This window comes from Mustela nigripes, chromosome 11, assembly GCF_022355385.1.
Source record: "Mustela nigripes isolate SB6536 chromosome 11, MUSNIG.SB6536, whole genome shotgun sequence".
NCBI classification, from domain to species: Eukaryota; Metazoa; Chordata; class Mammalia; order Carnivora; family Mustelidae; genus Mustela; species Mustela nigripes.
This window is the reverse complement of record NC_081567.1, coordinates 38164498-38185591: the sequence shown is the minus strand read 5'-3', so window position 1 is coordinate 38185591 and position 21094 is coordinate 38164498. Positions and strand designations below refer to the sequence as shown.

The 21094-nt window shown below is 64.6% G+C and overlaps 2 protein-coding genes across 2 annotated transcripts; one reads left to right on the top strand and one right to left on the bottom strand.

Moving 5' to 3' along the window:
• Nucleotides 1-5201: 5201 nt before the first annotated feature.
• BAIAP3 (BAI1 associated protein 3) lies at nucleotides 5202-19060 on the top strand. Its single transcript, XM_059415732.1, has 34 exons — nucleotides 5202-5333; nucleotides 9363-9506; nucleotides 9814-9901; nucleotides 10045-10125; nucleotides 10463-10570; nucleotides 10930-10989; nucleotides 11129-11195; nucleotides 11299-11494; nucleotides 11744-11788; nucleotides 11896-11973; nucleotides 12059-12161; nucleotides 12423-12530; nucleotides 12627-12722; nucleotides 12846-12949; nucleotides 13436-13556; nucleotides 13953-14077; nucleotides 14165-14255; nucleotides 14376-14432; nucleotides 14516-14613; nucleotides 14694-14745; nucleotides 14836-14966; nucleotides 15184-15307; nucleotides 15386-15529; nucleotides 15623-15715; nucleotides 15821-16012; nucleotides 16092-16160; nucleotides 16232-16311; nucleotides 16391-16499; nucleotides 16764-16835; nucleotides 16918-16998; nucleotides 17089-17209; nucleotides 17295-17418; nucleotides 17502-17707; nucleotides 17797-19060. Exons 2-34 carry the CDS (start codon nucleotides 9373-9375, stop codon nucleotides 17898-17900), a joined length of 3462 nt encoding a protein of 1153 aa, XP_059271715.1. The 5' UTR covers nucleotides 5202-5333; nucleotides 9363-9372; the 3' UTR covers nucleotides 17901-19060.
• TSR3 (TSR3 ribosome maturation factor) lies at nucleotides 18859-21077 on the bottom strand. The gene is made up of 6 exons (XM_059415749.1): nucleotides 20900-21077; nucleotides 20578-20797; nucleotides 20108-20301; nucleotides 19574-19750; nucleotides 19337-19400; nucleotides 18859-19239 (listed from the first exon to the last, which is right to left on the bottom strand). The coding sequence occupies exons 1-6, from the start codon at nucleotides 21009-21011 to the stop codon at nucleotides 19053-19055; spliced, it is 954 nt and encodes a 317-aa protein (XP_059271732.1). The 5' UTR covers nucleotides 21012-21077; the 3' UTR covers nucleotides 18859-19052.
• Nucleotides 21078-21094: the final 17 nt, after the last annotated feature.

Sequence of the window (21094 nt, the reverse complement as noted above, 5' to 3'; positions counted from 1 at the left end):
TCAGCCACCGGAGGCCCTAGGTGAAGACAGGCAAGCCAGGGGCCGGGCCAGGTGAGCTCAGGGCCCTGCACCAGCTGACCTCGCCTTTCCCCCATCCCCCACTCCGGGGACTCTGAACGTCTCACCTGTGGTTCCAGCGCATAGACGGAGCCAGGGCGGGAGGGCCCGTCGCAAGGGCCCTTGGTCAGGAAGGGCATCGGGACAGGGCCCAGCGGCAGGATGGCCGCAGAGGTTGGAGGCCGTGTCTGGAGGCTCCTCGGCCACAGTTCTTGCGTGGCTCCGAGGTCCCAGTGCCTTGCTTGCTCGCTTAGCCGGACGAAGCTGGACGTTTGATGTTGGTGATTTGTTCTGATACAGATGGCCTTCCTGGGGACTCAGCTGGCTTGTGTGTCTGTAGCCTCTCCCAGAATGTCTTATTTTGTAATGACCGAGCGACACTTAGTAACGGCTGCACATGTATATGGTTAATATATATGGAAATTCAATATATTTTCTAGTTGAAGCATTCTGAAGTAATCAATGTTTCTAGCAGATTGTCATGATTTCCACTAATGAAATGTCCTTTTGTGCCACAGTCCTTGGCTTAATAAAGATGTGACTCTTGTAACAGGAGTATGCAATGTGCCTGTCCTGTTTCCGACGTGAGGGTCGAGAGTGTGTTCCCAGCATGGGGTGCCGGATGATTAGTAAGGAATTGTGGGCAGTACATAAACCACTGTATCTAAGAACCCTCCAATTAAAAACATTTCCACAAAGTGCTGCCTGTAGGGTGTGTCCTTTTCCTGCCCCCAACCCATCCGCCTCAGACTCTCAGGGGTTTGCAGTGGGGGGAGGGGGGTGCCAGTGACCCTGGAGCCAGGGTGGAATGCCCCTGTGGACCCCCTGGAGACCAGGCACCCATCCTGTGCTGACTTTGGCCCTGTGGCCAGGGGCCCCCTGCATCTCCCAGGCCTGCTAGAGCAGGGCGTCCCCCCTGGGACCCCAAGCTGGCCTTGACTCCTGGGGCGGGCCTCCCCCAGGAATGCCCAGCTGCATGTGAGTCCTCAACTCAGACCCCAGCACTGCGTCCAGGATGGCCTGGGGCTCCGGCCTGGCCTTGGGGCTCCTGGGAAAACCTGGCCAGGGCTGGAAGGGCAGTGGGTCCCCAAGAGTCCCCCTGGCCTCCCAGGATGTTCTCGCCCAGGCCAGATCTGCACCCTCACACCTGTCCAGTGTGCAAAGCTGCCTCCTTACCTGGTGGGGCTGCCGGAAGCCTCTGGGTGCAGCTCAGGCTCTGCGGACGGGCAGCCCCCATTTTGAGGTTGCCATGACGACAAGTTGCCTGGCGGAGGTTGGAGGGCCAGGCTGAACACTGGCTTGGGCCGCCTAGAACCAGTCTGAGCCTGCTCCAGCAGGGAGGGGCCTGAGAAATGCTGGTCTAGGCTCTGTCCCCAGCTGACCTTGGTGCTGGGTCTGGGGGCTTTCCTGTTGCTGTGCCCCAAGGCTTGTCTGGAGTCCTCCAGATGCTGGGATCCCATCTGCAAAGGCCCTGGCCCTGACTGAGGGGGCTGGCTTAAGACCATGGGGTGGGACAGGGCAGGAGTACTCGGTCCCGTCCACCCTGCTGTCCCCAGACCCAAGGAACCCAGCACCTGTCACAAAGTTGCGGGTCCAAGGCCTGGGTTCTCCCTCCCTGACACCTCCATTTCCAGGGGACCTACTCAGCACCCTCCTGAAGACAGAGGCCTTTGGTGCTCATGCTGCCCCTCCTGCTCCTAGAGCCTCAGAACCTGGGCCCTCCATTGTGCAGAGGAGGGTGCTGGGTACTCAGCTCCCCCATCTCTGCCTCCTGATGGGGCGCACGACCTTTGCCCCCTCCACGGCCCCTCACAGAGGAGTGAGTGCAGAAGGGGCCTTGCTGGGAGGTGGCCCCACACACCTGCCTCTGGGCCAGAAGCTGATGGGCAGGCTCAGTGGACAGACAGTGGACAGCACTCTGCGGCGAGGAGGCTGGCCCCCACGGAGCCCTGTGGAGCCCTGTGTGGGCCCGCTGCTCCGCTCCCGCCCCCTCCCCCAGCCCCACGGAAACCTCAGGCCCACAGTGGCACCTGAGCCTGAAGCCCAAGACCACCCTGACCTGGTGCAGGCTTCACCTGTGCAGGTGTTGGCTTCTGGTGACATGACCCCTCCCACCTGGGGCCACATCTTCTACTGGCAGAACCACCCAGATGGTACAGGCAATGGGACGCATTCCTGCGGTCCTGAGTGCCCTGGTCCAAGTCCCTGGGCTTTGCTCCGGCCATTCTCCATGGCTGCCCTCCCCCTCACACCTGACAGGTGCCCAGGAACAGACGGGAGCTGGTGGGAGGAGCCTGCCTGCTTGGGGCTCTGCCTGCAATTCCAAGGGCTGCCACCAGAGGGCATGAGGTCAAGCTACTCCATTTTCTTACTCTAAAATTTTATTTTTTTATGTAGGCTTGAACCTACACTTGGAGATCAAGAGTTGCACGCTCCACTGACAGAGCCGGCCAGGTGCTCCAAACGTCTTTGAACCATGAGGGCTGGCGTGGCCTTCCAGAGACGCCCCCTCACCTCCGAGGCTGCCCTTCTCCCTGCCCTCCAGCTGCCGAGCATCTGTCCAGAGCCTGGGGGTTCTCTCCTGGCCCTACTGAGGGAAAGCCGCACCCCCTGCCTGCCCAGAGCCCAGAGGAGGTGAACCCCACTTCTCCACCAGTCCTGCCGAGCCTGATCTCTCTAGGTGAGGTTTTGTGCCCCAACTCCTGCTGTGAAATATGTGTGTTCCACATTGCCCCCTCCCCACCCTCTCTCCTTGCTGTGGGATCACCCCCCCACACACCTACAGAGGTGGGAACTGAGTGCCCTGAGGGCAGCCATGGCCATGGGTACCGTCCCATGTGGACCTGACCCAGTACCGCCTCCTTGATGAGACCTGCCCCCCGGCCCCTTGCTGAGGGGTGGGTGCCGTTGTTACGTCCATTTCTTTTTTTTTCTTTTTTTTTTTTTTAATATTTATTTATTTGAGAGAGAGACAGTGAGAGAGAACATGAGCGAGGAGAAGGTCAGAGAGAGAAGCCAACTCCCCGTGGAGTTGGGAGCCCCGATGCGGGACTCGATCCCGGGACTCCGGGATCATGACCTGAGCTGAAGGCAGTCGTCCAACAAACTGAGCCACCCAAGCGTCCCGCTATGTCCATTTAACCAACAAAAGGGAAACTGAGGTCCAGGGCAGCAAAGCGGTGTGACGGGACAGAGGCCTGACCGAGGTGGGAAGGAGGACGGGAATGGGCAAGAATGGGCCCATCTCTCCCTTCCCAGGCAGTGTTTGTGGATGGAGGCCCGGGGGATTTTCTGGGGAAACTGAGGTCCAGGGCCGGGCTCGGGACCCAGCCAGTTGCTTTGTGGCCCGGGAACAGCCCTTCCCCTCCCCAGGACATAGCTTTCTTATCTGTCAAAGAGGGTGGTGAGGTCTCCAACAGGCCTCCACCCCAACAGGCCACAGGGTTAGGGCTGGGGCCTCTGTGCTGCTGGACCCCAGCCCCATGCTCCCCAAGGGACAGGGGATGTGGGTGCTAGCAGAGTTCCCTCCCTTGGCAGCGGCCCCTCCTAACTTCCTGTTTATAGTGGCTGTGGGATCTCATCTCTTCACTCCAAAGCCATTATGATCACCATGGCAACCAGGCCCCGTGTTTGTTCCAACAGGTTGGCAGAAGCTCACGAAGGACTGCAGGGGTTGGGGGGGTTGTGGGCTCTGAGATCCTAGCTCAGGACCTGCCAGCCCCCAGGGGAGAGCAGCAGCTGCTCCCTCCGCAATCCCCATCCTGTGCTCAGCTTAGTCCCAAGCAGTCAAGGTGTGTTCCTGAGCATCTCTATCCCCCTGTGCTGGCTGTGCTGGGCCAGGATGGAAGCAGGGCCCGCAGGCAGAGAGGTTGCAGAAGCCGAACCCACCCTGGGAATGCCACGTCTCCTCCAAGGCAGTGTGGACCCGTATGGGTCCAGACCTGACAGCTACGACAGGTGGTTGTCCCCCTCAGAGCCCTGTCCGTCCCATCCCGGGGTGATGGGAGAGGTGCTGGGTCCCCCCAAGGCCATGCTGTTGCCACACTCCCTCCCTGAACTCCACCAAGTGGGCAGAATGGGGCTGCAACGTGGGAGGGTCACAGCCTGGTGCCCAGCTGCGTCTGAGCTCCCTCCCTTCGAGTGGCTGTTCTGGAACCCTGGTCCCCCACCTTTGGCGCTCAGCTCAGCCTACCCCTGGCCTCCTGCCAGCAAACCTTGTCCTTGCCCTGGACTGAGCTGGAGTGTGTTCTGGGCCTTTCTATTTCCGGCACTGCCTGGGCCCCCACCATTAGAGAAAAGGTACTTGGGGTTAAAAACATCTCCAGGGCGCCTGGGTGGCTCAGTGGGTTAAAGCCTCTGCCTTCAGCTCAGGTCATGATCTCAAGGTCCTGGGATCGAGCCCCGCATCGGGCTGTCTGCTCAGCGGGGAGCTCGCTTCCCTCTCTCTCTGCCTGCCTCTCTGCCTACCTGTGATATCTCTCTGTCAAATAAATAAAATCTTTATTAAAAATCTCCAGATCGGCGGATCCCCTAAGTACCAGGTCCGCTGATGATCCCCCAGCGCCACCGGGAGTTTGTCGGAAAGGGCTGGTGGGCCGGCCCAGACTGCTGGGATCAGCAGCGAGCCCCCGTTCTCTGGAGCTCGCCAGTCGCACACAGGGCGAGGCCCACGGGGTGGGCAAGGAAGGGCGCAGGCACAGGGTCCCGTGCGGGCCTGGAGCTACCAGCTGGCGAAACCCCGCACCCTCCCAAGTGGGGCGACGGGGGTCTCCCCTGCGGCGTGCGGACGCTGGCCCAACAGGTGACGCGGTGTGGGGAGCGCCCCGGGAAGATGCCTGCAGCGGTCAGAGCCTGGGCGGGGAGGCCCTTCGAGAAAAGTCTGCGCGGCGGCCCGGGCGGGTCTCGCTCGGTTTTTGCGACTTTGGCCAGCCGAGGGTCCCCGGGGAGGGGGTCCTGACCCAGCAGAAGCCGCTCCCCGCTCTGCACCCACCCGCGGCTTGACGGTCGGCCCCGCGTCCCCTCCGCGCCCAGGTACCGGGACTCCCGGGCCCGACTCCCCTGGCAGCCGGTGTACGCGCTGCAGGGTCCCAGGGGCGGGGGAGAGCGGCGGGGGCGGGCCGGGGGCGGGGCTCGCAGCCAGGCCCCGCCCCCGCAGCGCTCAGTCGTCGGCTCGGCTGCCAGCGCGCTGTGCCCGGCGTCCGTGGAGCAGGTGTGGAGCGCGGCGTCTCCCCAGCTCGCGACCCCCCGACCCCCGGGCACCGCGCCCCCGGCCCACGGTGAGTGCTCGGACTCCGGGCGGCCGTCGCCGCCGCCGCCGCGCGCCCGGTCCGGCCCCTGCGTTTGCGAACCCCGATGGGCGCGGGGAGGCCCCCCCGAGGAGGAGGGCGACGGCAAGTGGGAAGGCGCGCCCCCGGCTGCGGGGAAACTGAGGCCGGCGCGTGCTCGGAGGGACGGGTCCCTGGCGCTTCTGTCGGCCCGCGTCTTCAGGAGCGCCGGAGCCGGCGGGGGTCGAGTTGGGGGGGGGGCGGCAGGACGCCCCTCCGACCCCGCTGTCCCATGCCCCACGGAGGCCGCAGGTGGGTCTGGGCTGGGGACCTCCGTGCCGCCCCGCGGGTTTTCCCGGGGGGCAGATGCCGCCGGCGCCGCTCCCTCCCTCCCCGCCGCCCGTCGTCTGAAGACCCCTGGTCTCCACGAAACCCCTCCGGGGGCGGAGCGGTAAAAACAATGCGCACTCACCAGGCTTCTAAGCGGCCCGCAGACCCACCCCCCTCATCGAGGAGGGAAAGACCTCGACGGAACTGGGGGGCCCCCAGGCTTCTGTGGCGGCACAGAGGGGGGGGCAGGGCGGGAAGGGGCAGAGGGAAGAGATGTGCGTGAGCCAGGCGGGAGGGACGTCGCGGTGGAGACAGGTGAGTAAAGGCGCGGGAGGGAGCCTCGCAGGAAATTCGGACGGAGGGGCCTCGGTTTTCGTTCTAGAAGTATCTGGGTGGCCCTTTGCAGTGGATCCCGCGCCTCACACGGCTTTAGGTCGGACTGCAGAGCTGCTCAAAAATGCACGTTCCCAGGCCCTTCCCCAGGGCTCAGGCTGTCTAGGGAGCCATCAGAAGGCGACAGCTGGAAATCCAATAGGAAAAGTGAAGGCAGATGGGCTGGGAAGAGAAGACCAAGAGGGTGACATGGAGACCAGCATGTGGGGCCAGATACCCTGTCACTCCCCCTACACACACAGGTAGCTGCGGAGGACCCCTGCCTGCAAGTCTCCAGGGACCAAATCTTGGTACAAAGGGATGTAGTGCTCTGAGATGTTGATCATAAAGTTATTTATTCACTGTGGGGGTGGCCAGGGGCCCCAGGGGACTCTAGCTAGGGAGAAAGCCTGGCTCTTTGGCTCAGCTGCCCCTATCACCAGCTGCTTTGGTGCCACCCAAGCCCCCAGGTGGGCTAGGAGACAGTGTGGCTCAGAGTCCCTGGCTGGAGTCCAGGCTCCAGGCAGCTCACCCAGCCCCGGGGTGTGAGATGGGATGGGGGGTCCACTTTGTAGGGTTCCCACTTCCCGTTCAGCCTGGGCCTTGGGGTCAGCCAGGGGACAAGGTGGACATGTTCATATTGGCTTGGCCCCCGTGTCAGTGTGACATTCAGGTCCTTGGCCAGCCTCACTTTGCCTACTGGACAAGCAGGGCTGGGATCCTGGCCCTGGTGGCCAGGCATGAGCAAGGATGCAGGCCCATCTTGTTCCATGCTGCTGCCCAGCCCAGGGGGACCAGAGACACACAGAACTCAGGGAAGAGTTGTCCTGGGGCCTGGCAGACAGACGGAGGGGCCCTGCGGCCGGCGGGGGCTTCCTGGGGGTCAGCCGTGCACTCACACCATGCATCTCTGGGCGAGGAGTTGACTGGTTCCCGGGACCAGGCCACTGTGTGCCGCAGTGTCAGTGCCAGAGTGGCGGACCGTTTCCAGGGAAACAGGACGAGTGTCTGGGCACCCAGAGATGAGCCATCTTTCCCAGACACCTGTGCCCGGATGCCACTTTTGCCCCTGTCCAGTGCCAGGTGCCACAGAGCCAGAGGCCAACTTCCTTGGGCCCCAGAACTCAGGATGTGCCGGAGCTTAGAGCTTGGACACTGAATTTGGAGGTGGGCTCTGTCCCTGGCCACTTGCGGGCTCTGTGGCCTCGCATAAGCTTCTAAGCCCGAGACCTCAGTTTCTCCAGGTAGATGAGGGGAGCAGAGCAGCACCCCCTTTCTGGGGCTGAGATTATGGGGTGGGGCAGCTCTCCCTCTGTCTTGAGCGTTTTATTCTCAGGGAGGCACCCCGACTCTGTGGCCACTTGGCTACTGCGTCATGTCTGTCTCTGGGTCCGTGAGCCCCTGTAGCCCCTGTCACTCGGCAGACGCAGTTGGCGGTTGCCTTGGCAACAGCTCAAGCACTGGCTGCTACCCGGCTTTGAGGGGCTGCGGGGGTAGCCGCTGCTTCCTCCCCACAGCTAGAGAGGGGAAGGGGGCCCTGATAACCTCACTGCTGATGGCCTGTAGGACAGCACCTCCACGTTGCAGCACCTGCCTCCTCACACCCCCCCCCATCTTTGCAGGAAGCCCCCCCCCCCCAGGGGCAGGCAGTGGTCAGTCTGAGAAGGGAAAGTAGGGCCTCATTTCAGAGTTGGAGCCCGCAGCCCTTTCTGTCCCCAGCTCTTGGGCTGCTCAGATGAGACCCTCGGAGCCCAGCACTCCCCAAGGCCCCACAGGACTGGTGCTGGGGCTTCAGGGAGCAGGCTGCATGCTGCCTGGGTGGGCTGAGCTGGCCGGGGGCACAGAGAAGGGATGGTAGCCCTGGGGCCATAGAGAGACAGATGCAGCGCAGGGCAGGGATTCGGTCAGGACTCGGGAAGTGGCCAGCATGCCTGGGCTCCAGCGCTCCCACCAGGGCATAAGGTGCAGAGGAGGAGGGAGCAGGTGTTCCCTAGGGACTTGCAGGGATGTGGGCATGATCCCTGGGGCGCTGGCCTGGGCACACTAGGCGGGAGGGGGGATGCTCTCCTGGCTCTCCTGCCACGAACTGCCTGGGAGATCTGGGGCCAGAATTGTTGCACCCAGCTGAGGGCCCACTTCTCTTTTGTCAGCAAGATGATAGTGCTCCTCTGCACAGGCTGGGCCTGCCTTGAGGTTCCCTCAGTGAGTGGACGGGTGAGCTCTGCCAGGAAGGGGGACCAGGGCAGCAAGTGCAAAGGTCCTGTGGCACACTGAGGAGAACATGATGTGTGCCATATACCAGAGGCTGGCAAGCCTGGGGCAGGGAGCTCAAGGGGTAGGCACAGAGTGGAGGAGTCAGCCTGGCCAGGGGGTCAGCACTTTGATGGCTTCCAACAGGGGCACAAGGAGACCTTGGGATTTGGGGGGAGGCACAGGTTGTTGGGTGGGCCAGGAGAGAGGTGGGTGCCTGGACCAGCCAGTGCTGTGGAAGATGCCCCGCGGCAGCTCTGTGGTCCCGCTGCCCTTGCCTCTGGGTCTGCAGGGGATCCTGAACTCCCTGGAGGAGGTGAGCCAGTGTGACGGTGGTTGGCAGGGCGGGGGAGACTGCGGATGAGAACGAATGCACACGGGGACACTCCTCAGGGGAGTCCTGGACACTCCTCAAGGGAGTCTCAGGGGAGACCTCAGCAGGTTGTCCCCAACTCGGAGATGCACACTTCTGGGGGCCTGGGCTCAGCCCTTTGCAGGGTGGTGGATTTGTCCTCCAAGCCTGCCTGTCCGCGTTCTGTCTGCACAGAGCAGAGCCCCCAGGACACACAGGCCCTTGCTGCTGAGGTGTCCTCCGACTCCAGGGACACAGCCAGGGGACCCCCCCCCCCGGATGGGTGGTGGGTGGGGGTGTGGCAGGATGGGCTGGAGCCCAGCAGCTCCCAGCCACAGAGTGAGGGCTGTGCCAGGCTCTATCGACCAACCTACCAATCAACTTATAGTCACCTCTTGGCACTGTTCAGTCCCCAGCGCAACACAGCAGGGGTGCCCCATTTTGCAAACAGGCCATGAAGACTTAGACCAAGGGACTGGCCCCAGGTTGCCAGCAGGAGTGCACATGGCCCCCAGGGTGCCCAGTGCCGTCCAGCAGCAAGGGAGGGGGTGCTCTGGGGAGGCTCGGGTGCCCCCTCCTGTGCCGTGGGCAGCCCCATCGGGAGGCAGTGCCCTGCCACCGTCGGTCTGTGGCTGGTTGGACCATTGCTGGTTGTGCACCTGTGGTGGCTGGGGCCAGCATGGCCGAGCTGCTGGCCGCTGGATGTCAGAGGCTACGGCCGTGTTCTCTGCCCGCAGACCCCCCACCATGACGACCCTGCTGGAGATCAAGAGCAGTGTGCTCAGGCAGGTGCAGGTGCGCCCATCCTTCCGCCGGAGGACCGAGGGGGAGCCGGGGAGCACTGGCGCTGACCCACAAGAGCCTACCGCTGCAGGGGCTTGGTGGGTGCCCCCCCCCAGTCCCGTATAGTCACGTGCACCTGGCTGCCCTTCTCTCACTGGCGCCCACTCTCCTGCTGCCCTAGCACAGCCTCTGGGGGGAGCCCAGGAGAGTCTGAACCCAAGGCCTGCAGGGGGTGGGGTCCACGCCTTGGACATCGGACTGAGCCCTGGGACAAGCGGAGACCCAGGCAGTCCCCTCAAGTTGTAGGGGCCGGTGGCTGGCCCTGGGTTGGGGGGGCAGGCACATGCCGGGAACCCTGAGCTTCAGGGAGGACCTGCTGACCCTCGGCCCGGCCTCCCTCTGCAGGAAACCTGGGGACGGTGTGGAGTTCTTCGCGCACATGCGTCTCATTCTGAAGAAGGGCGAAGGCAGACAGGGCCTTCCCTGCCCCGAGGTGAGGACAGCTGGTGCTGCTGCCCGGTGCGGGGGCACCACGCTGGGCTGTCCCACTGCCCCCCTGCCCCCACCCCTGCACCTCAACTCCTCCCCTCCCTGGAGTGGTCCCCACAGGAGGCCCTTACCTGAGCGCCCTCACAGGTCCTCTTACGCAGTGGTTCACCAGCCCCTGCCGAGCCCGTGGACCCCAGCCATGGCCTGAGAGCCCTAACCCAGGAGGAGGTAAAGGGGACAGGGGTCTGGGTCCAGGGAGATCCAAGAGCACTTCCTGTGTGCCATGCTCAGGTCCTGGGGACGGGCGGACAGCAAAGGTGGTGGGGGTGAGGACTAGAATTCCCCATGGAAGCCGGTAAGTTGGGGGTCAGACCCCTGCAGGGCCGAGCAGGTACAACTGTGTGGATGCTGGGACCTGTCTCTGCCGGTGGACGGAGCTCCTGGGAGCTGGGATGCCGGGGTAGGGTGGGGGGGAGCAAGGTGCCTGGACCCCCAGCGGCCAGGGCTCAGGGGGACAGGGGTGGGCTGGCTGGGACTCAGGGCATGCCCTGCTCCCTGCCCATAGGTGGAGATGCTCTATGAGGAAGCCCTGTACACAGTCCTTTACCGGGCGGGGACCATGGGTCCTGACCAGGTGGACGACCAGGAGACCCTCCTGGGCTACTTGCAGCAGGTGAGTCTCCCCGGTTCCTTCCTCCCTGCTGGCCCAGCCCGGCCCCTCCCTGCCCTGCTTTTCAGGAGCCCACTGTCTCTCCCAGCCCTGTTCTCTACCTGGTGTTGTCCCCCTCACCCAAATAATGAAGGCTTGGCCCACATACAGAACACCCCCTACACACACGTGTGTGCCCAGGCAGACACACATACAGGCTGATTGGCATCCCCGGAAGGATGGGGCAATGGACAGACACACGGACACACAGAGGATGGATGGATAGACAAATGCATCTTTCTCCTCTCCTGTGTGGCCCCCAGGAGACTGGGCGGCTCTTTTTTGGGGGTACCTGGGCCCTCACACCTGCCCATCCTCTACAGGTGTTTGGTACAAGCTCCGACGAGCATGCCAAGGCCATTGAACGCGTGAAGAAGGCCAAGGTGGGGCTGCCACGCAGGGTGGGCAGACGCTGACCAGCCACAGGGCTAGGGTTTGGGGGTGGAGAGGGCACAGCGCGGGGCCCTGGCCTGGCCCCACAGATCCTCCCTCAAGCGGCCCCTCGGCACCCTCGGCCCACAGGCCCCCACATACGCCCTGAAAGTCTCTGTCATGCGTGCCAAGAACTTGCTGGCCAAAGACCCCAATGGTGAGTGGGGACCAGCCAGGAACTTGGCTGTGCCCGGGCCTGGTGGCTGTGGAGGGCGGGGGGCAGCCTGGGGCCGGGGACTGAGGTGCCTGTGGCGTCTCAGGCTTCAGCGACCCCTACTGCATGCTGGGCATCCTGCCGGCCTCGGGCGCCCCACGGGAGCCAGGCCCGCACAAGGAGCAGCGTTTTAGCTTCCGCAAAGGCAGCAAGCGTGGAGGCCCACTGCCGGCCAAGTGTATCCAGGTCACCGAGGTCAAGAGCAGCACCCTGAACCCTGTCTGGAAGGAAAACTTCTTCTTGTAAGTCCTTTTTTGCAGCCGGGGCAGCGGTGGTGGGAGTGGGGACACGGGGGGCTGCTATGCCAGGATGCGTGCTGTCTCAGTGCCTGCTCCAGCGATCCGAGCAGGGCTGGTCCGAGGACGGGCTTCCAGAGGACGTCACTGTCTCAGAGAAAGGTGCTGGCCCCAGTGGCCACACAGTCAGGATTCACGTCCAGCCAGTCTTAGAAGCTGGAGCTTCTAAGGGACAATCTCTCTGTTTCCTCATAGTGAGATCGAGGACGTCAGCACAGACCAGCTGCACCTGGACATCTGGTATAGGCCCCGGGGCCCTGCAGCGCAAGGGACATGCAGTGGGAGGGGGCATTCAGGGCCCAACCAGGCCCCAGACAAGCCATGTCCGCCCCCTTGCCCGCCCCTAGGGACCATGACGATGATGTGTCTCTGGTGGAGGCATGCAGGAAGCTGAACGAAGTCATCGGCCTGAAGGGCATGAGCAGGTAGGATGGGGGGCCCCCCAGACATGGGCCAACAGGTGGCGGCTCCCCGGGGACCCCAGGTGGGCATCTACCTTGCTTTGCTCAGGTATTTCAAACAGATTGTCAAGTCGGCCCGTGCGAATGGGACAGCAGGGCCCACAGAGGACCACACGGATGACTTCTTGGGGTGTCTCAACATCCCCATCCGGGTGAGTGGGGCCAGGGCCTGTTCCCCCCGGGGACTCTGCTGGTGGCTATGTCCTGTGATCCCCCCAAGCCTCTCCCATCCTTCTTGGGCTGGGTGGGAGCCTTATGCAGCAGAGGAGGGGGAAGGAACAGCTTTCTGTGGTGTCTTGTGTCCAGGCACCCCTGAGTGCTCACTGTGTGCCAGTGGCCTGTGTTCAGTGGGAAGCAGAGGTCTGTGGGAGGGACAGGGAGGAGAACTGCCGGTCTGCACCCCCTTCTCTCAGGAGGTGCCTGTGGCTGGTGAAGACCGCTGGTTCAAGCTGGAACCGCGCTCCAGCGCCTCCCGAGTGCAGGGGGACTGCCAGCTGGTCCTAAAGCTGATCACCACACAGGTGGGGAGCTCCGGGGTCCCCTGCCCTGCATCCTGGCCCTCCAACCCTGCTGGCAGGCTGGGGCAGGGCTGGTGACAGGCGGGCCCTGCCTTCCAGAGGGACACGGGCATGAGCCAGCGTGGGCGGTCGGGCTTCCTGTCCTACATGCTGCTGCTGAGCCGTCTGCTGCAGTTCGAGCATCGGTCCCAGGAGGTAGCCACGCCCTAGGGACCAGGGTGACCTGGTGCCTGGGGAGGGAGAGCAGGGGAGGCTGGGCACCGGGGGCAGGAGGCGATGGCGTCTGCTCCTTCCGCTCACGTCTGCCCCCTTTCCCAGCCGGACTCAAGCAGCTGGCGCGGGGAGCTCAGCGGGCCCGCGGCCACTGTGCTGTGTCTGCACGGCGCCCAGAGCAACCTGTCTTCGCTGCAGCTGGCGGTGCTGTGAGTGGGCGGGGCGCGGGGAGGAGCCGCGGGTGGGAGGGCTGCGCTGTAGGCGGGGCGGGGGGATGGGGGCGGGGTTGTGGCGGGAAAGAGGCGCTGCCAGTGGGCGGGCTAAGAGGGGCGGGCCCGGGAAGGGGCAGGGCTGTGGGGAATGAGGTAGAAAGTGGGCGTGGTCTTGGAAGAGGTGGGTCATGGTGGAGGGGCCCCTGGGGCGAGAAGGGGTGCTGTGAGTGGCAGCAGCTGAGAGGGGCGGAGCTGGAGGGGTCTTGTGGGAGGGGAAAGAGGCGTGCTGTGTGGTGTGTGTGGACGCGGTTGGGCGGGGCAGGAAGGGAAGGCGTAGGAGTGCTTTGAGTGGGAAGGGGTGAAAAGGGGTGGTGCCATGAGGGCACTGTAGGATGGGAAGGGGCAATAGAAGGGGCACAAGGGGTCTCCTGGGGGGTTGCCTCCTTGACTCTGCACTGACTGCGGCAGGGCTGGCCCCCACAGGCACTGGCAGGTCAGCAGCCGCCACCATCAGACCTGCACCCTGGACTATGGCTACCTGCTGGGGCTGCTGGAGGACCTGCAGGCACACTGGGAGGAGGCGTCATCCCTGCCCCAGGATCAGGTGAGAGCGCGCCCTCTTCGTTGCCTGAAAGTGCTGTGCCCTGGGCTGCTTGTGGGCTGGACAGACAGGGCACATGGCCTACAGGGTGGTGTGAGCTTGAAAATAGACTTCGTGGCCCAGGGCAGAGCAAGACTGGGCACTGCTGAGATCGGGGGATGGGGTGGAATCTCAGGATGGGGAGGTTGTACCCTTCACTTGGCTGAGGGGCCAAGGCAGTGGGCTCTGGCCACTGGCCAGGGGGAACTGGTGGTGCAAAGGCCCTGAGGCTGTGGGAGATAGTTGCAGGGCCAGGCCTGTGGATGGCTGCAGGAAGCCTTTGCAGACGGGCTGCTCCCCCACCCCTACCCGCGGGGATGGCCGTGAGAGGGTCAGCTCTGATGGGCCCTGTGTGCCTAGGAGGAGAGCCTGGTTGACAGCTTCTCTGCCTTCTCCGAGTTCGGGCTGCGGCTGCTGCGCCAGTTGCGAGACTATTTCCCAGCCACCAACAGCACAGCTGTGTACCGCCTGGAGCTGCTGCTGAAGTGAGTGCCACCCCGGTGCTGGTGGGGCGGGGAGGGGGGGATGTATGGGACTGGGGCGGCCGCAGTCAGCAGGTGGCCCCTGTCCAGGTGTCTCAGCAAGATGCAGCTCTTCCAGCCGTCCTTCGAGAGCTGCCCCTTTGAGACGGAGCTGAACATGGACATCGCCGCGGCTCTGAAGGTGTGTCCCACCCCCAGTTGCCCACCCCGCCCTGGCCCCCGGCTCGGCCTGCTCTGCCATTCTCTGCTGCCCTTTGAGCCTCCCCCGTTCCTCACAGCGTCTCGGTGACTTGTCTTGCAGAGAGGCAACCGTGAGTGGTACGACAGGCTCCTGAACAGCAAGAGTCCTCGGGAGCAGGTGCCGCTCAGGGAGGGCCTGGCCACAGGGGCGGGGTGGGGCAGGCTGGGCCCAGAGGTCATGTGAACCCCGCTTCCCTGCAGCCGGGGCCACAGCGCCTCGCTGGGCTGGTGCACCTGGCTGACACTGTCTACGAGGATCTGCAGTCCTGCTATGGGGTCTATGCCAGCCTCTTCCACAGGTAGGGCCCCTGCCCTGGCTCCTCGGGGATGCCGCTAGGCTGGGCGTGGGGCAAGCAGGTGTGTGGGGTTTGTTCCGCAGCATCGTCGAGATCGACTTCTTCACCCTCACCTTCCGGCAGCTGGAACGTCTGGTGAGGAGGGGAGTGGGGAGAAGCCCCCTGGCTGGGAGGGCGCCTTGGTTTCCTTTTTGCCCACAGCCCCTGACTCCACCATCCTGACAGGTGGCCGAGGAGGCGTGGGTGCTGACGGAGGAGCTGAGCCCCAAGTTGACCCTCGAGGTGGCCTCGGGGCTCTTCGAGCTGTACCTGACCCTGGCCGACATCCAGGGCTTCTGGAGCAGCCTCCCCGGCCGGTGGGTGCCCTGCCCAGCCTCTCCCCTTCCCTCCACCCGCCCCCACCTGTCTCTGTCCACTCTTTGCCTCCCAGACCCATCTCCCCCCCCCCCCCCTGGCTGTCCTCCAGCCTCCTCTAGGGGGCCCCTGGGACAGGGGCCTTGGAGGGAGGGCACCTGGGCTTTGCTGGCTCCGGGTGGCTGAGTCAGGGCAAGCTCTGTCGGGCCCCCGCTGCAGTGACAGCCGCTCCCTTGCTCTGGCTGGCATCCACGCCCCTTTCCTGCCCGCCGTGAAGCTCTGGCTGCAGGTGCTGCGGGACCAGACCAGGTGCAGACTGCAGGGAGCCGTGGACGTGGACACAGTGAGTAAGACCCAGGCCCGAGGCTGCTGGGCTCCGCCAGGGCTGCCCTGCCACCCAGGCCTCCTCCCGCCCTCTTAGCTGGAGCCCACGGATGCCTCCTCCAAGCACAGCAGCTCCGCGGCCACTGCCAGCCTCTGCTTCAGTCACATCCAGGAGCTGTGGGCCCGCCTGGCGTGGCCAGACCCGGCCCAGGCCCAGGCGCTGGGCACCCAGCTGAGCCAGGTGCGCGGCTGTGGGTTTGGGGAGCGTGTGGGAAGGTGGCAGCAGCAGCAGCGGACGCAGCCCACAACTCTCACCCCTCATGTCTCACCCTAGGACCTGTGCGAGGCCACCCTCTTCTACACGGAGCTGTTGCGGAAGAAGGTGGACGCTCAGCCTGGGGCCGCGGGCGAGGCAGTGAGCGAGCCAGTGAGTGGGCTGGTGGCCAAGTCGGGGGGGGGGGGGTGCTGGTGGCTGCGTGGGGCCGGCGCAGGGCTGCCTGCGCACTCACCCACACCTGGCCCGCCTCCCCAGCTCTGCGTGGTGCTCAACAACGTGGAGCTTCTCCGCAAGGCTGCTGGGCAGGCTCTGCGGGGTCTGGCGTGGCCGGAGGCGACCTTGGCGCTGGAAGGGGGGCTCCCGCGGCCCCTGCTCAGCTGCATGCAGGCCCTGGACGAAGACCTGCAGCAGGAGGTCCAGACCGTGACCGCGCACCTGACTTCCAAGGTGGGCGGGCCGGCAGGCAGGTGGGGGAGCTGGCTGCTGGGTGCCCTGCTGCGGGGTGCCGAGCACTGCCCTTCCGCAGATGGTGGCCGACATCCGGAAATACGTGCAGCACATCAGCCTGTCGCCGGACTCCATCCAGAACGACGAGGTGAGTGCGCTGCCGGCGGGGGGTCTGTGGGGGGCCCGTTGGCCGGCTGGCACTGAGGGTGCTGCCTGCAGGCTGTGGCCCCACTCATGAAGTACCTGGACGAGAAGCTGGCCCTGCTGAACACGGTGCTGGTCAAGGAGAACCTGAGCAGGTAGGGCTGGGTCTGGGGGTGTCGGGGGTGGGCAGGGTGCGGTCCGTGGTGCTGCAGCCCACGCTGGGTGTCCCTGCAGGGTGCTGGAGGCCCTCTGGGAGCTGCTGCTACAGGCCATCCTGCAGGCCCTCGGGGCCAACCTTGACGTCTCTGCGGACTTCTATGGCCGCTTCCACTTCGCACTGGAGGTAGGGCCCTGGGGAGGAGCAGTCCCTGCCGGGGCGCCTGGACTTCCAGGCCTGAAGGGGTCCTCGGGAATCCTGGCCGCCCGACATCTCCTGCCCGCCCACCCACTGTGTCAGCAGCACCTGGGCCCCTGGGCCTTGGCATTCTCCCCCGCTGGCCCGGGGCTTCAGAGGGGCACGAGGCGTGAGAAGCGGGTCCACCAGTCTCAGCCTTGGGCCCCCTGACAGCTGTGCCTCTGACGGCTCTGCCTTCTTGCCCTGCCCCAGGCCCTGGTGAATTTTTTCCACGCGGAGGGTCAGGGTCTGCCCCTGGAGAGCCTGAGGGATGGAAGCTACAAGGTGAGGCCTGGCCTGGGGGCCTCTGGCCAAGGGGGGGTTGTGCGCGCTGGGGGCCGTGCTCAGCGCCCGGTCCGCCCCGCAGAGGCTGGAGGAGGAGCTGCGTCTGCATCAGTGCTCCACCCGCGAGTGCATCGAGCAGTACTACCTGGACAAGCTCAAGCAGGTAGTGAGGCCAGGGGCTGTGCACTCGGCCTCTCCCCGCGCTCTCCGCCCCCCACCCCCACCCCGGTCACTGGCCTGAGTCCTTCCACAGAGGTCCCTGGAGCAGAACCGGTTCGGGCGCCTGAGCGTCCGCTGCCACTACGAGGCGGCGGAGCAGAGACTGGTGGTGGAGGTCCTGCACGCCGCGGACCTGCCCCCGCTGGACGCCAATGGTGAGGGGGCGGGGCGCCGGCGGGGGCGCGGCTGAAGGGCTGCCGGGCGGCGGGGCTCACGGCCTCTCCTGGCTGCGCCCTTCAGGCCTGAGTGACCCTTTCGTGATTGTGGAGCTGGGCCCGCCGCACCTCTTCCCGCTGGTGCGCAGCCAGAGGACGCAAGTCAAGAGCCGGACGCTGCACCCCGTGTATGACGAGCTCTTCTACTTGTGAGTGTCCCGCCCTGCCCCCAGCAGTCCTTGCGCGCCAGTCCAGCCGGAGCCGGGCTCCGATGACCGCCCTCTGCTTGCAGCTCCGTGCCCGCAGAGGCGTGCCGCCGCCGCGGCGCCTGCGTGCTGTTCACGGTCATGGACCACGACTGGCTGTCCACCAACGACTTCGCGGGGGAGGCGGCCCTCAGCCTGGGCAGCATTGGTGGCATAGCACGGCCGCAGGTGGGAGGGAGCTCGAGGGCCAGGCAGCCTGTCACCCTGCACCTGCGCAGGCCCAGAGCCCAGGGTAAGTGCGGGTCCGGGGGTGGGGGTGGGGAGAGGGCTGGCTGGAGGTAGGGGCTCATGCTCCCTCACCCCCCAACCTCCTGCCGGCAGTGAAGTCAGCGCTCAGAATGCTGGAGGGCCGCACCAACAAGGAGGCGCAGGAGTTTGTCAAGAAACTCAAGGAGCTGGAGAAGAGCATGGAAGCAGACCCTTGAGCCCCTCCATGGGTCCCCTCCTCGTCCTCATCCAGCCCCGTCGTCAGCTTTGTGCAGCCGGGGCTCGCTCCCCCACCACACCGCGTAGTGTGCATGCGCAGCTGACCGTCCCGCTCCTTCTTAACCTGGTCATGTCCATGTGGTGTGTCCTGTGAACCCCATGAATCCATCCAGCACCCCCCATGCCAGGTCTGGGGGGCTGACTTGGTGGGGCCTGGCCAGCAGCTATGCCCCTGGACGCAGAAGAGAGCAGGCCTGGCCATGAGGTGAGCTTCCCCGTCTGCCGGCTCGGCCCCCATGGCCCCAGAGCAGGCAGGCACCGGTTTGAGAGCAGGGTTCTCAGTGGGGTGGCTTAGCTCCCCAGGAAACGTTAGGCCATGTCTGGAGTCAGTTTTGGTGGTCGCAACTACAGGCTGGAGGAGAGGCTACTGGCACTAGTGGTGAGACCAGGGGTACCCCGAGCAAAGGTGGGCCGCTCTCAGATGTTACCAGCACCATAGCAGAAAGCACGTCTTAGAGGAAGCTCTGTCTTCTCTTCTGGGGCTGGGAGTGTGGCAGGGCCTTATGGGCCAAGAGGCAGGACAGCTTGGGTTTCAGTCTGCACCAAGCAAGGTGGCAGGAAACCGCTCCCAGGGGCTCTGACAAAGGGGAGGGTGGGCAGAGGATGTACAGACAGGTTTGTTTAAGAACTGCATATGTCTCCATTCACCACCTGGCTCTGAGGCCTGGGAGAGGGTCCCCTGGCATCACTGTGAGGCTGGGGACATCACGCAGTTGGTCCATGCAGCTGTCCAGCGTATTCTGTGTCTACCCGCACCTACCCATGCTAGACCAGCCTCACGCCTGGCACCCCACGGTCCACACCCTTCGCAGGCAGGCCCTGCCTCACTGCATATTCCTCCCCAACAAGCCTCCCCAATCCCCAGACCAAGAGCAAAGAAACAGGCTCACACTGGGGTCTCCTTGGCCTGCAGCTTCATTGGGAGGGCTGGACAGCCCCAGAGCACAGCCATGTCACATGCATGGGGACAGAGTCTGGTGCTGCTCAGTGCTGTGAGGGCTGAGGTTACTAGGCCTGTCTGTGTCCCCACAAGTTCTGCTGTGTCTCCAGTCCTCATTGCTCCGCCATGAAAATAAACGTGTGTGCAGTGTTTAGTCTCTTTGCCGTTTCTTGATTCCTTCCCAAACCTCTGCGGGGGCCTTGGCCTTTGCCCCTTGCTCAAGAGGACTGTCCTCCTCAGGGCAGCTGCTGCTGCCGTGGTCTCCTTCGTCCTCAGCATCAGGGCCGTGCCCCTCAGACTCGTCCTCGCTGTCGCTGTCACCGCTGTCTGCAAGCAGCCTGGAAGGGACAGGTGTGTTCACCGAGGGCACACTCGCTCCACAAAAGCCCAGCTGAGGACAGATTCAACTGTTCCCTGGAAAGCCCAAGGACCTACCGGGTGCCAGCCACTGGCCTGTTGGGGTTTGCAAACTCGCGCCCAGAATCCAAGTCAAAAGGATCTGAAGAGAGGAAGTAAGCAAGAAAGGGATTTACAAGTGAGCTCAGAGCACAATGGAGCCTCCCAGGTGCTGGGGCAGGAAGGCCTCACCCCTCGGCTTCTCAGAAGGAGGTGTGGCATGCCTGGATGGTCCTGGCTCCCAACCAGAGGGCTTGCATCCATGCCAGGCCTCACCAATTTCCTCCTCCTCGGGGCGCTCCTTGGCGTGGGCCAGGAACTCCTGTTCGGCCTGGAGCACCTCCTCCGCGCTGCTGCAGGCTGCATACTTGTCCAGGAGCTGGCGGTTCAGGTCTAGGAAGCCCTCGCCCCACTTGAACTTCCGCAGCAGAATGACAGCAAGGTCCGAGAAGCCTGATGGCGTGGACACCAAAAACCCAACAATGCTGACAATCCGTCTCCCATCCCAAGTGTATCCCCGGGACCCACAATGCCATCCCCACACTTGAAACTCCCCATCAGACACCATACTACGGTCCAGACGAGCTGCTCGCTCGCCTCTGCCGTTCACAGAGGCCCTCTCACGGGGCTGCCTGTCCGAGCCTCCACAGGGACCATGTGTTCTCTGAGGGCAAGGTGAGGGGTGACAGGTGGCACTGAAGTCCTGGCCTGTCCACCTTGACCGCCCCACACACCCTCACACTGCTCGCAGGAGATGGTGGAAAACACTGCTGCCGGCGTGGCCAGACTCAGCAGCTTGCCGGCACTCACCCAAGATGCAGAAGGTGGCGGCAAAAGCCTCCACACAGGACAGCTTGCAGGGCCGGCCGTAGTTCACGGGGTTGGCGGCGACTAGGTGGGGCAGCAGCCGCAAGTGGCTCCCCCGCATCTTCCCGAACGGGGTCTCGTCCAGGCGGGCCCAGGAGCAGTCGACCACAGCGACCCCACTCTGTGCCACCAGCTGTCTGTCGGGAGCAGGGGAGGGCTAGGTTCTGGAGACGACGTCCCTGGAGACTGACCTCTCCAGGGATACAAGAACGTCATTCCTCGGCCCCCAAACAGCCCCAGCAGCGTGTGTTCCTGCAGCAGACTCCTTTATTCACTCAACACACGTTTACTGAGACCTACTAGGTCCTGCGGGAGGCAGCGTGGGCGACCTAGACAAGCACGCCTCGCGGAGCCCCGCAAGAAGGATGTGCCAGGGTCCCGCCCACTCCGCCATCCCCGGGCCCTACTCCTACCTGTCCGCGGGGGACACGTACTGGGAGCCCACCGGGCTGAGCACGACGCCGCCGAACCTGTGGCCCAGGCGCAGGCAGCGCACCAGACCCAGGCGGGCCAGCTTGCGGCCGGTACAGCGCCGGGGGTCACAGTGGCCCAGCTCCCACATGGCCAGCGTGCAGGGTAGCCGCGCCGGGCCGGAGGAGCCCCCGTCATCAGCCGCCTCTGGTTCCACGGACGCTGCACGGGGGCGCGGAAGGATACCGAGGCTCAGGCGCAGCTCGTAGGCTGGACCCCAGACCCCGGCTCCCCACCCCGCGACCCCCGATCGCACCCACTCACCGCGCAGCGCGGCGCCCACCTCCTCGGCGAAGGCCTCCAGGGAGCGGCCCGCGGGGTGCCGAGCGCGGCTGCCTTCGGCCCCCGGCCTCCGCGCGGCCCTTCTGCGGCCCATGGCGGGCAGCGGGGCTCCTGCCACCTGCGGATTCACAGCTCCGCCGCAGGTGATCCACGAGCGCTCGCGCAGGCGCCGAGCGC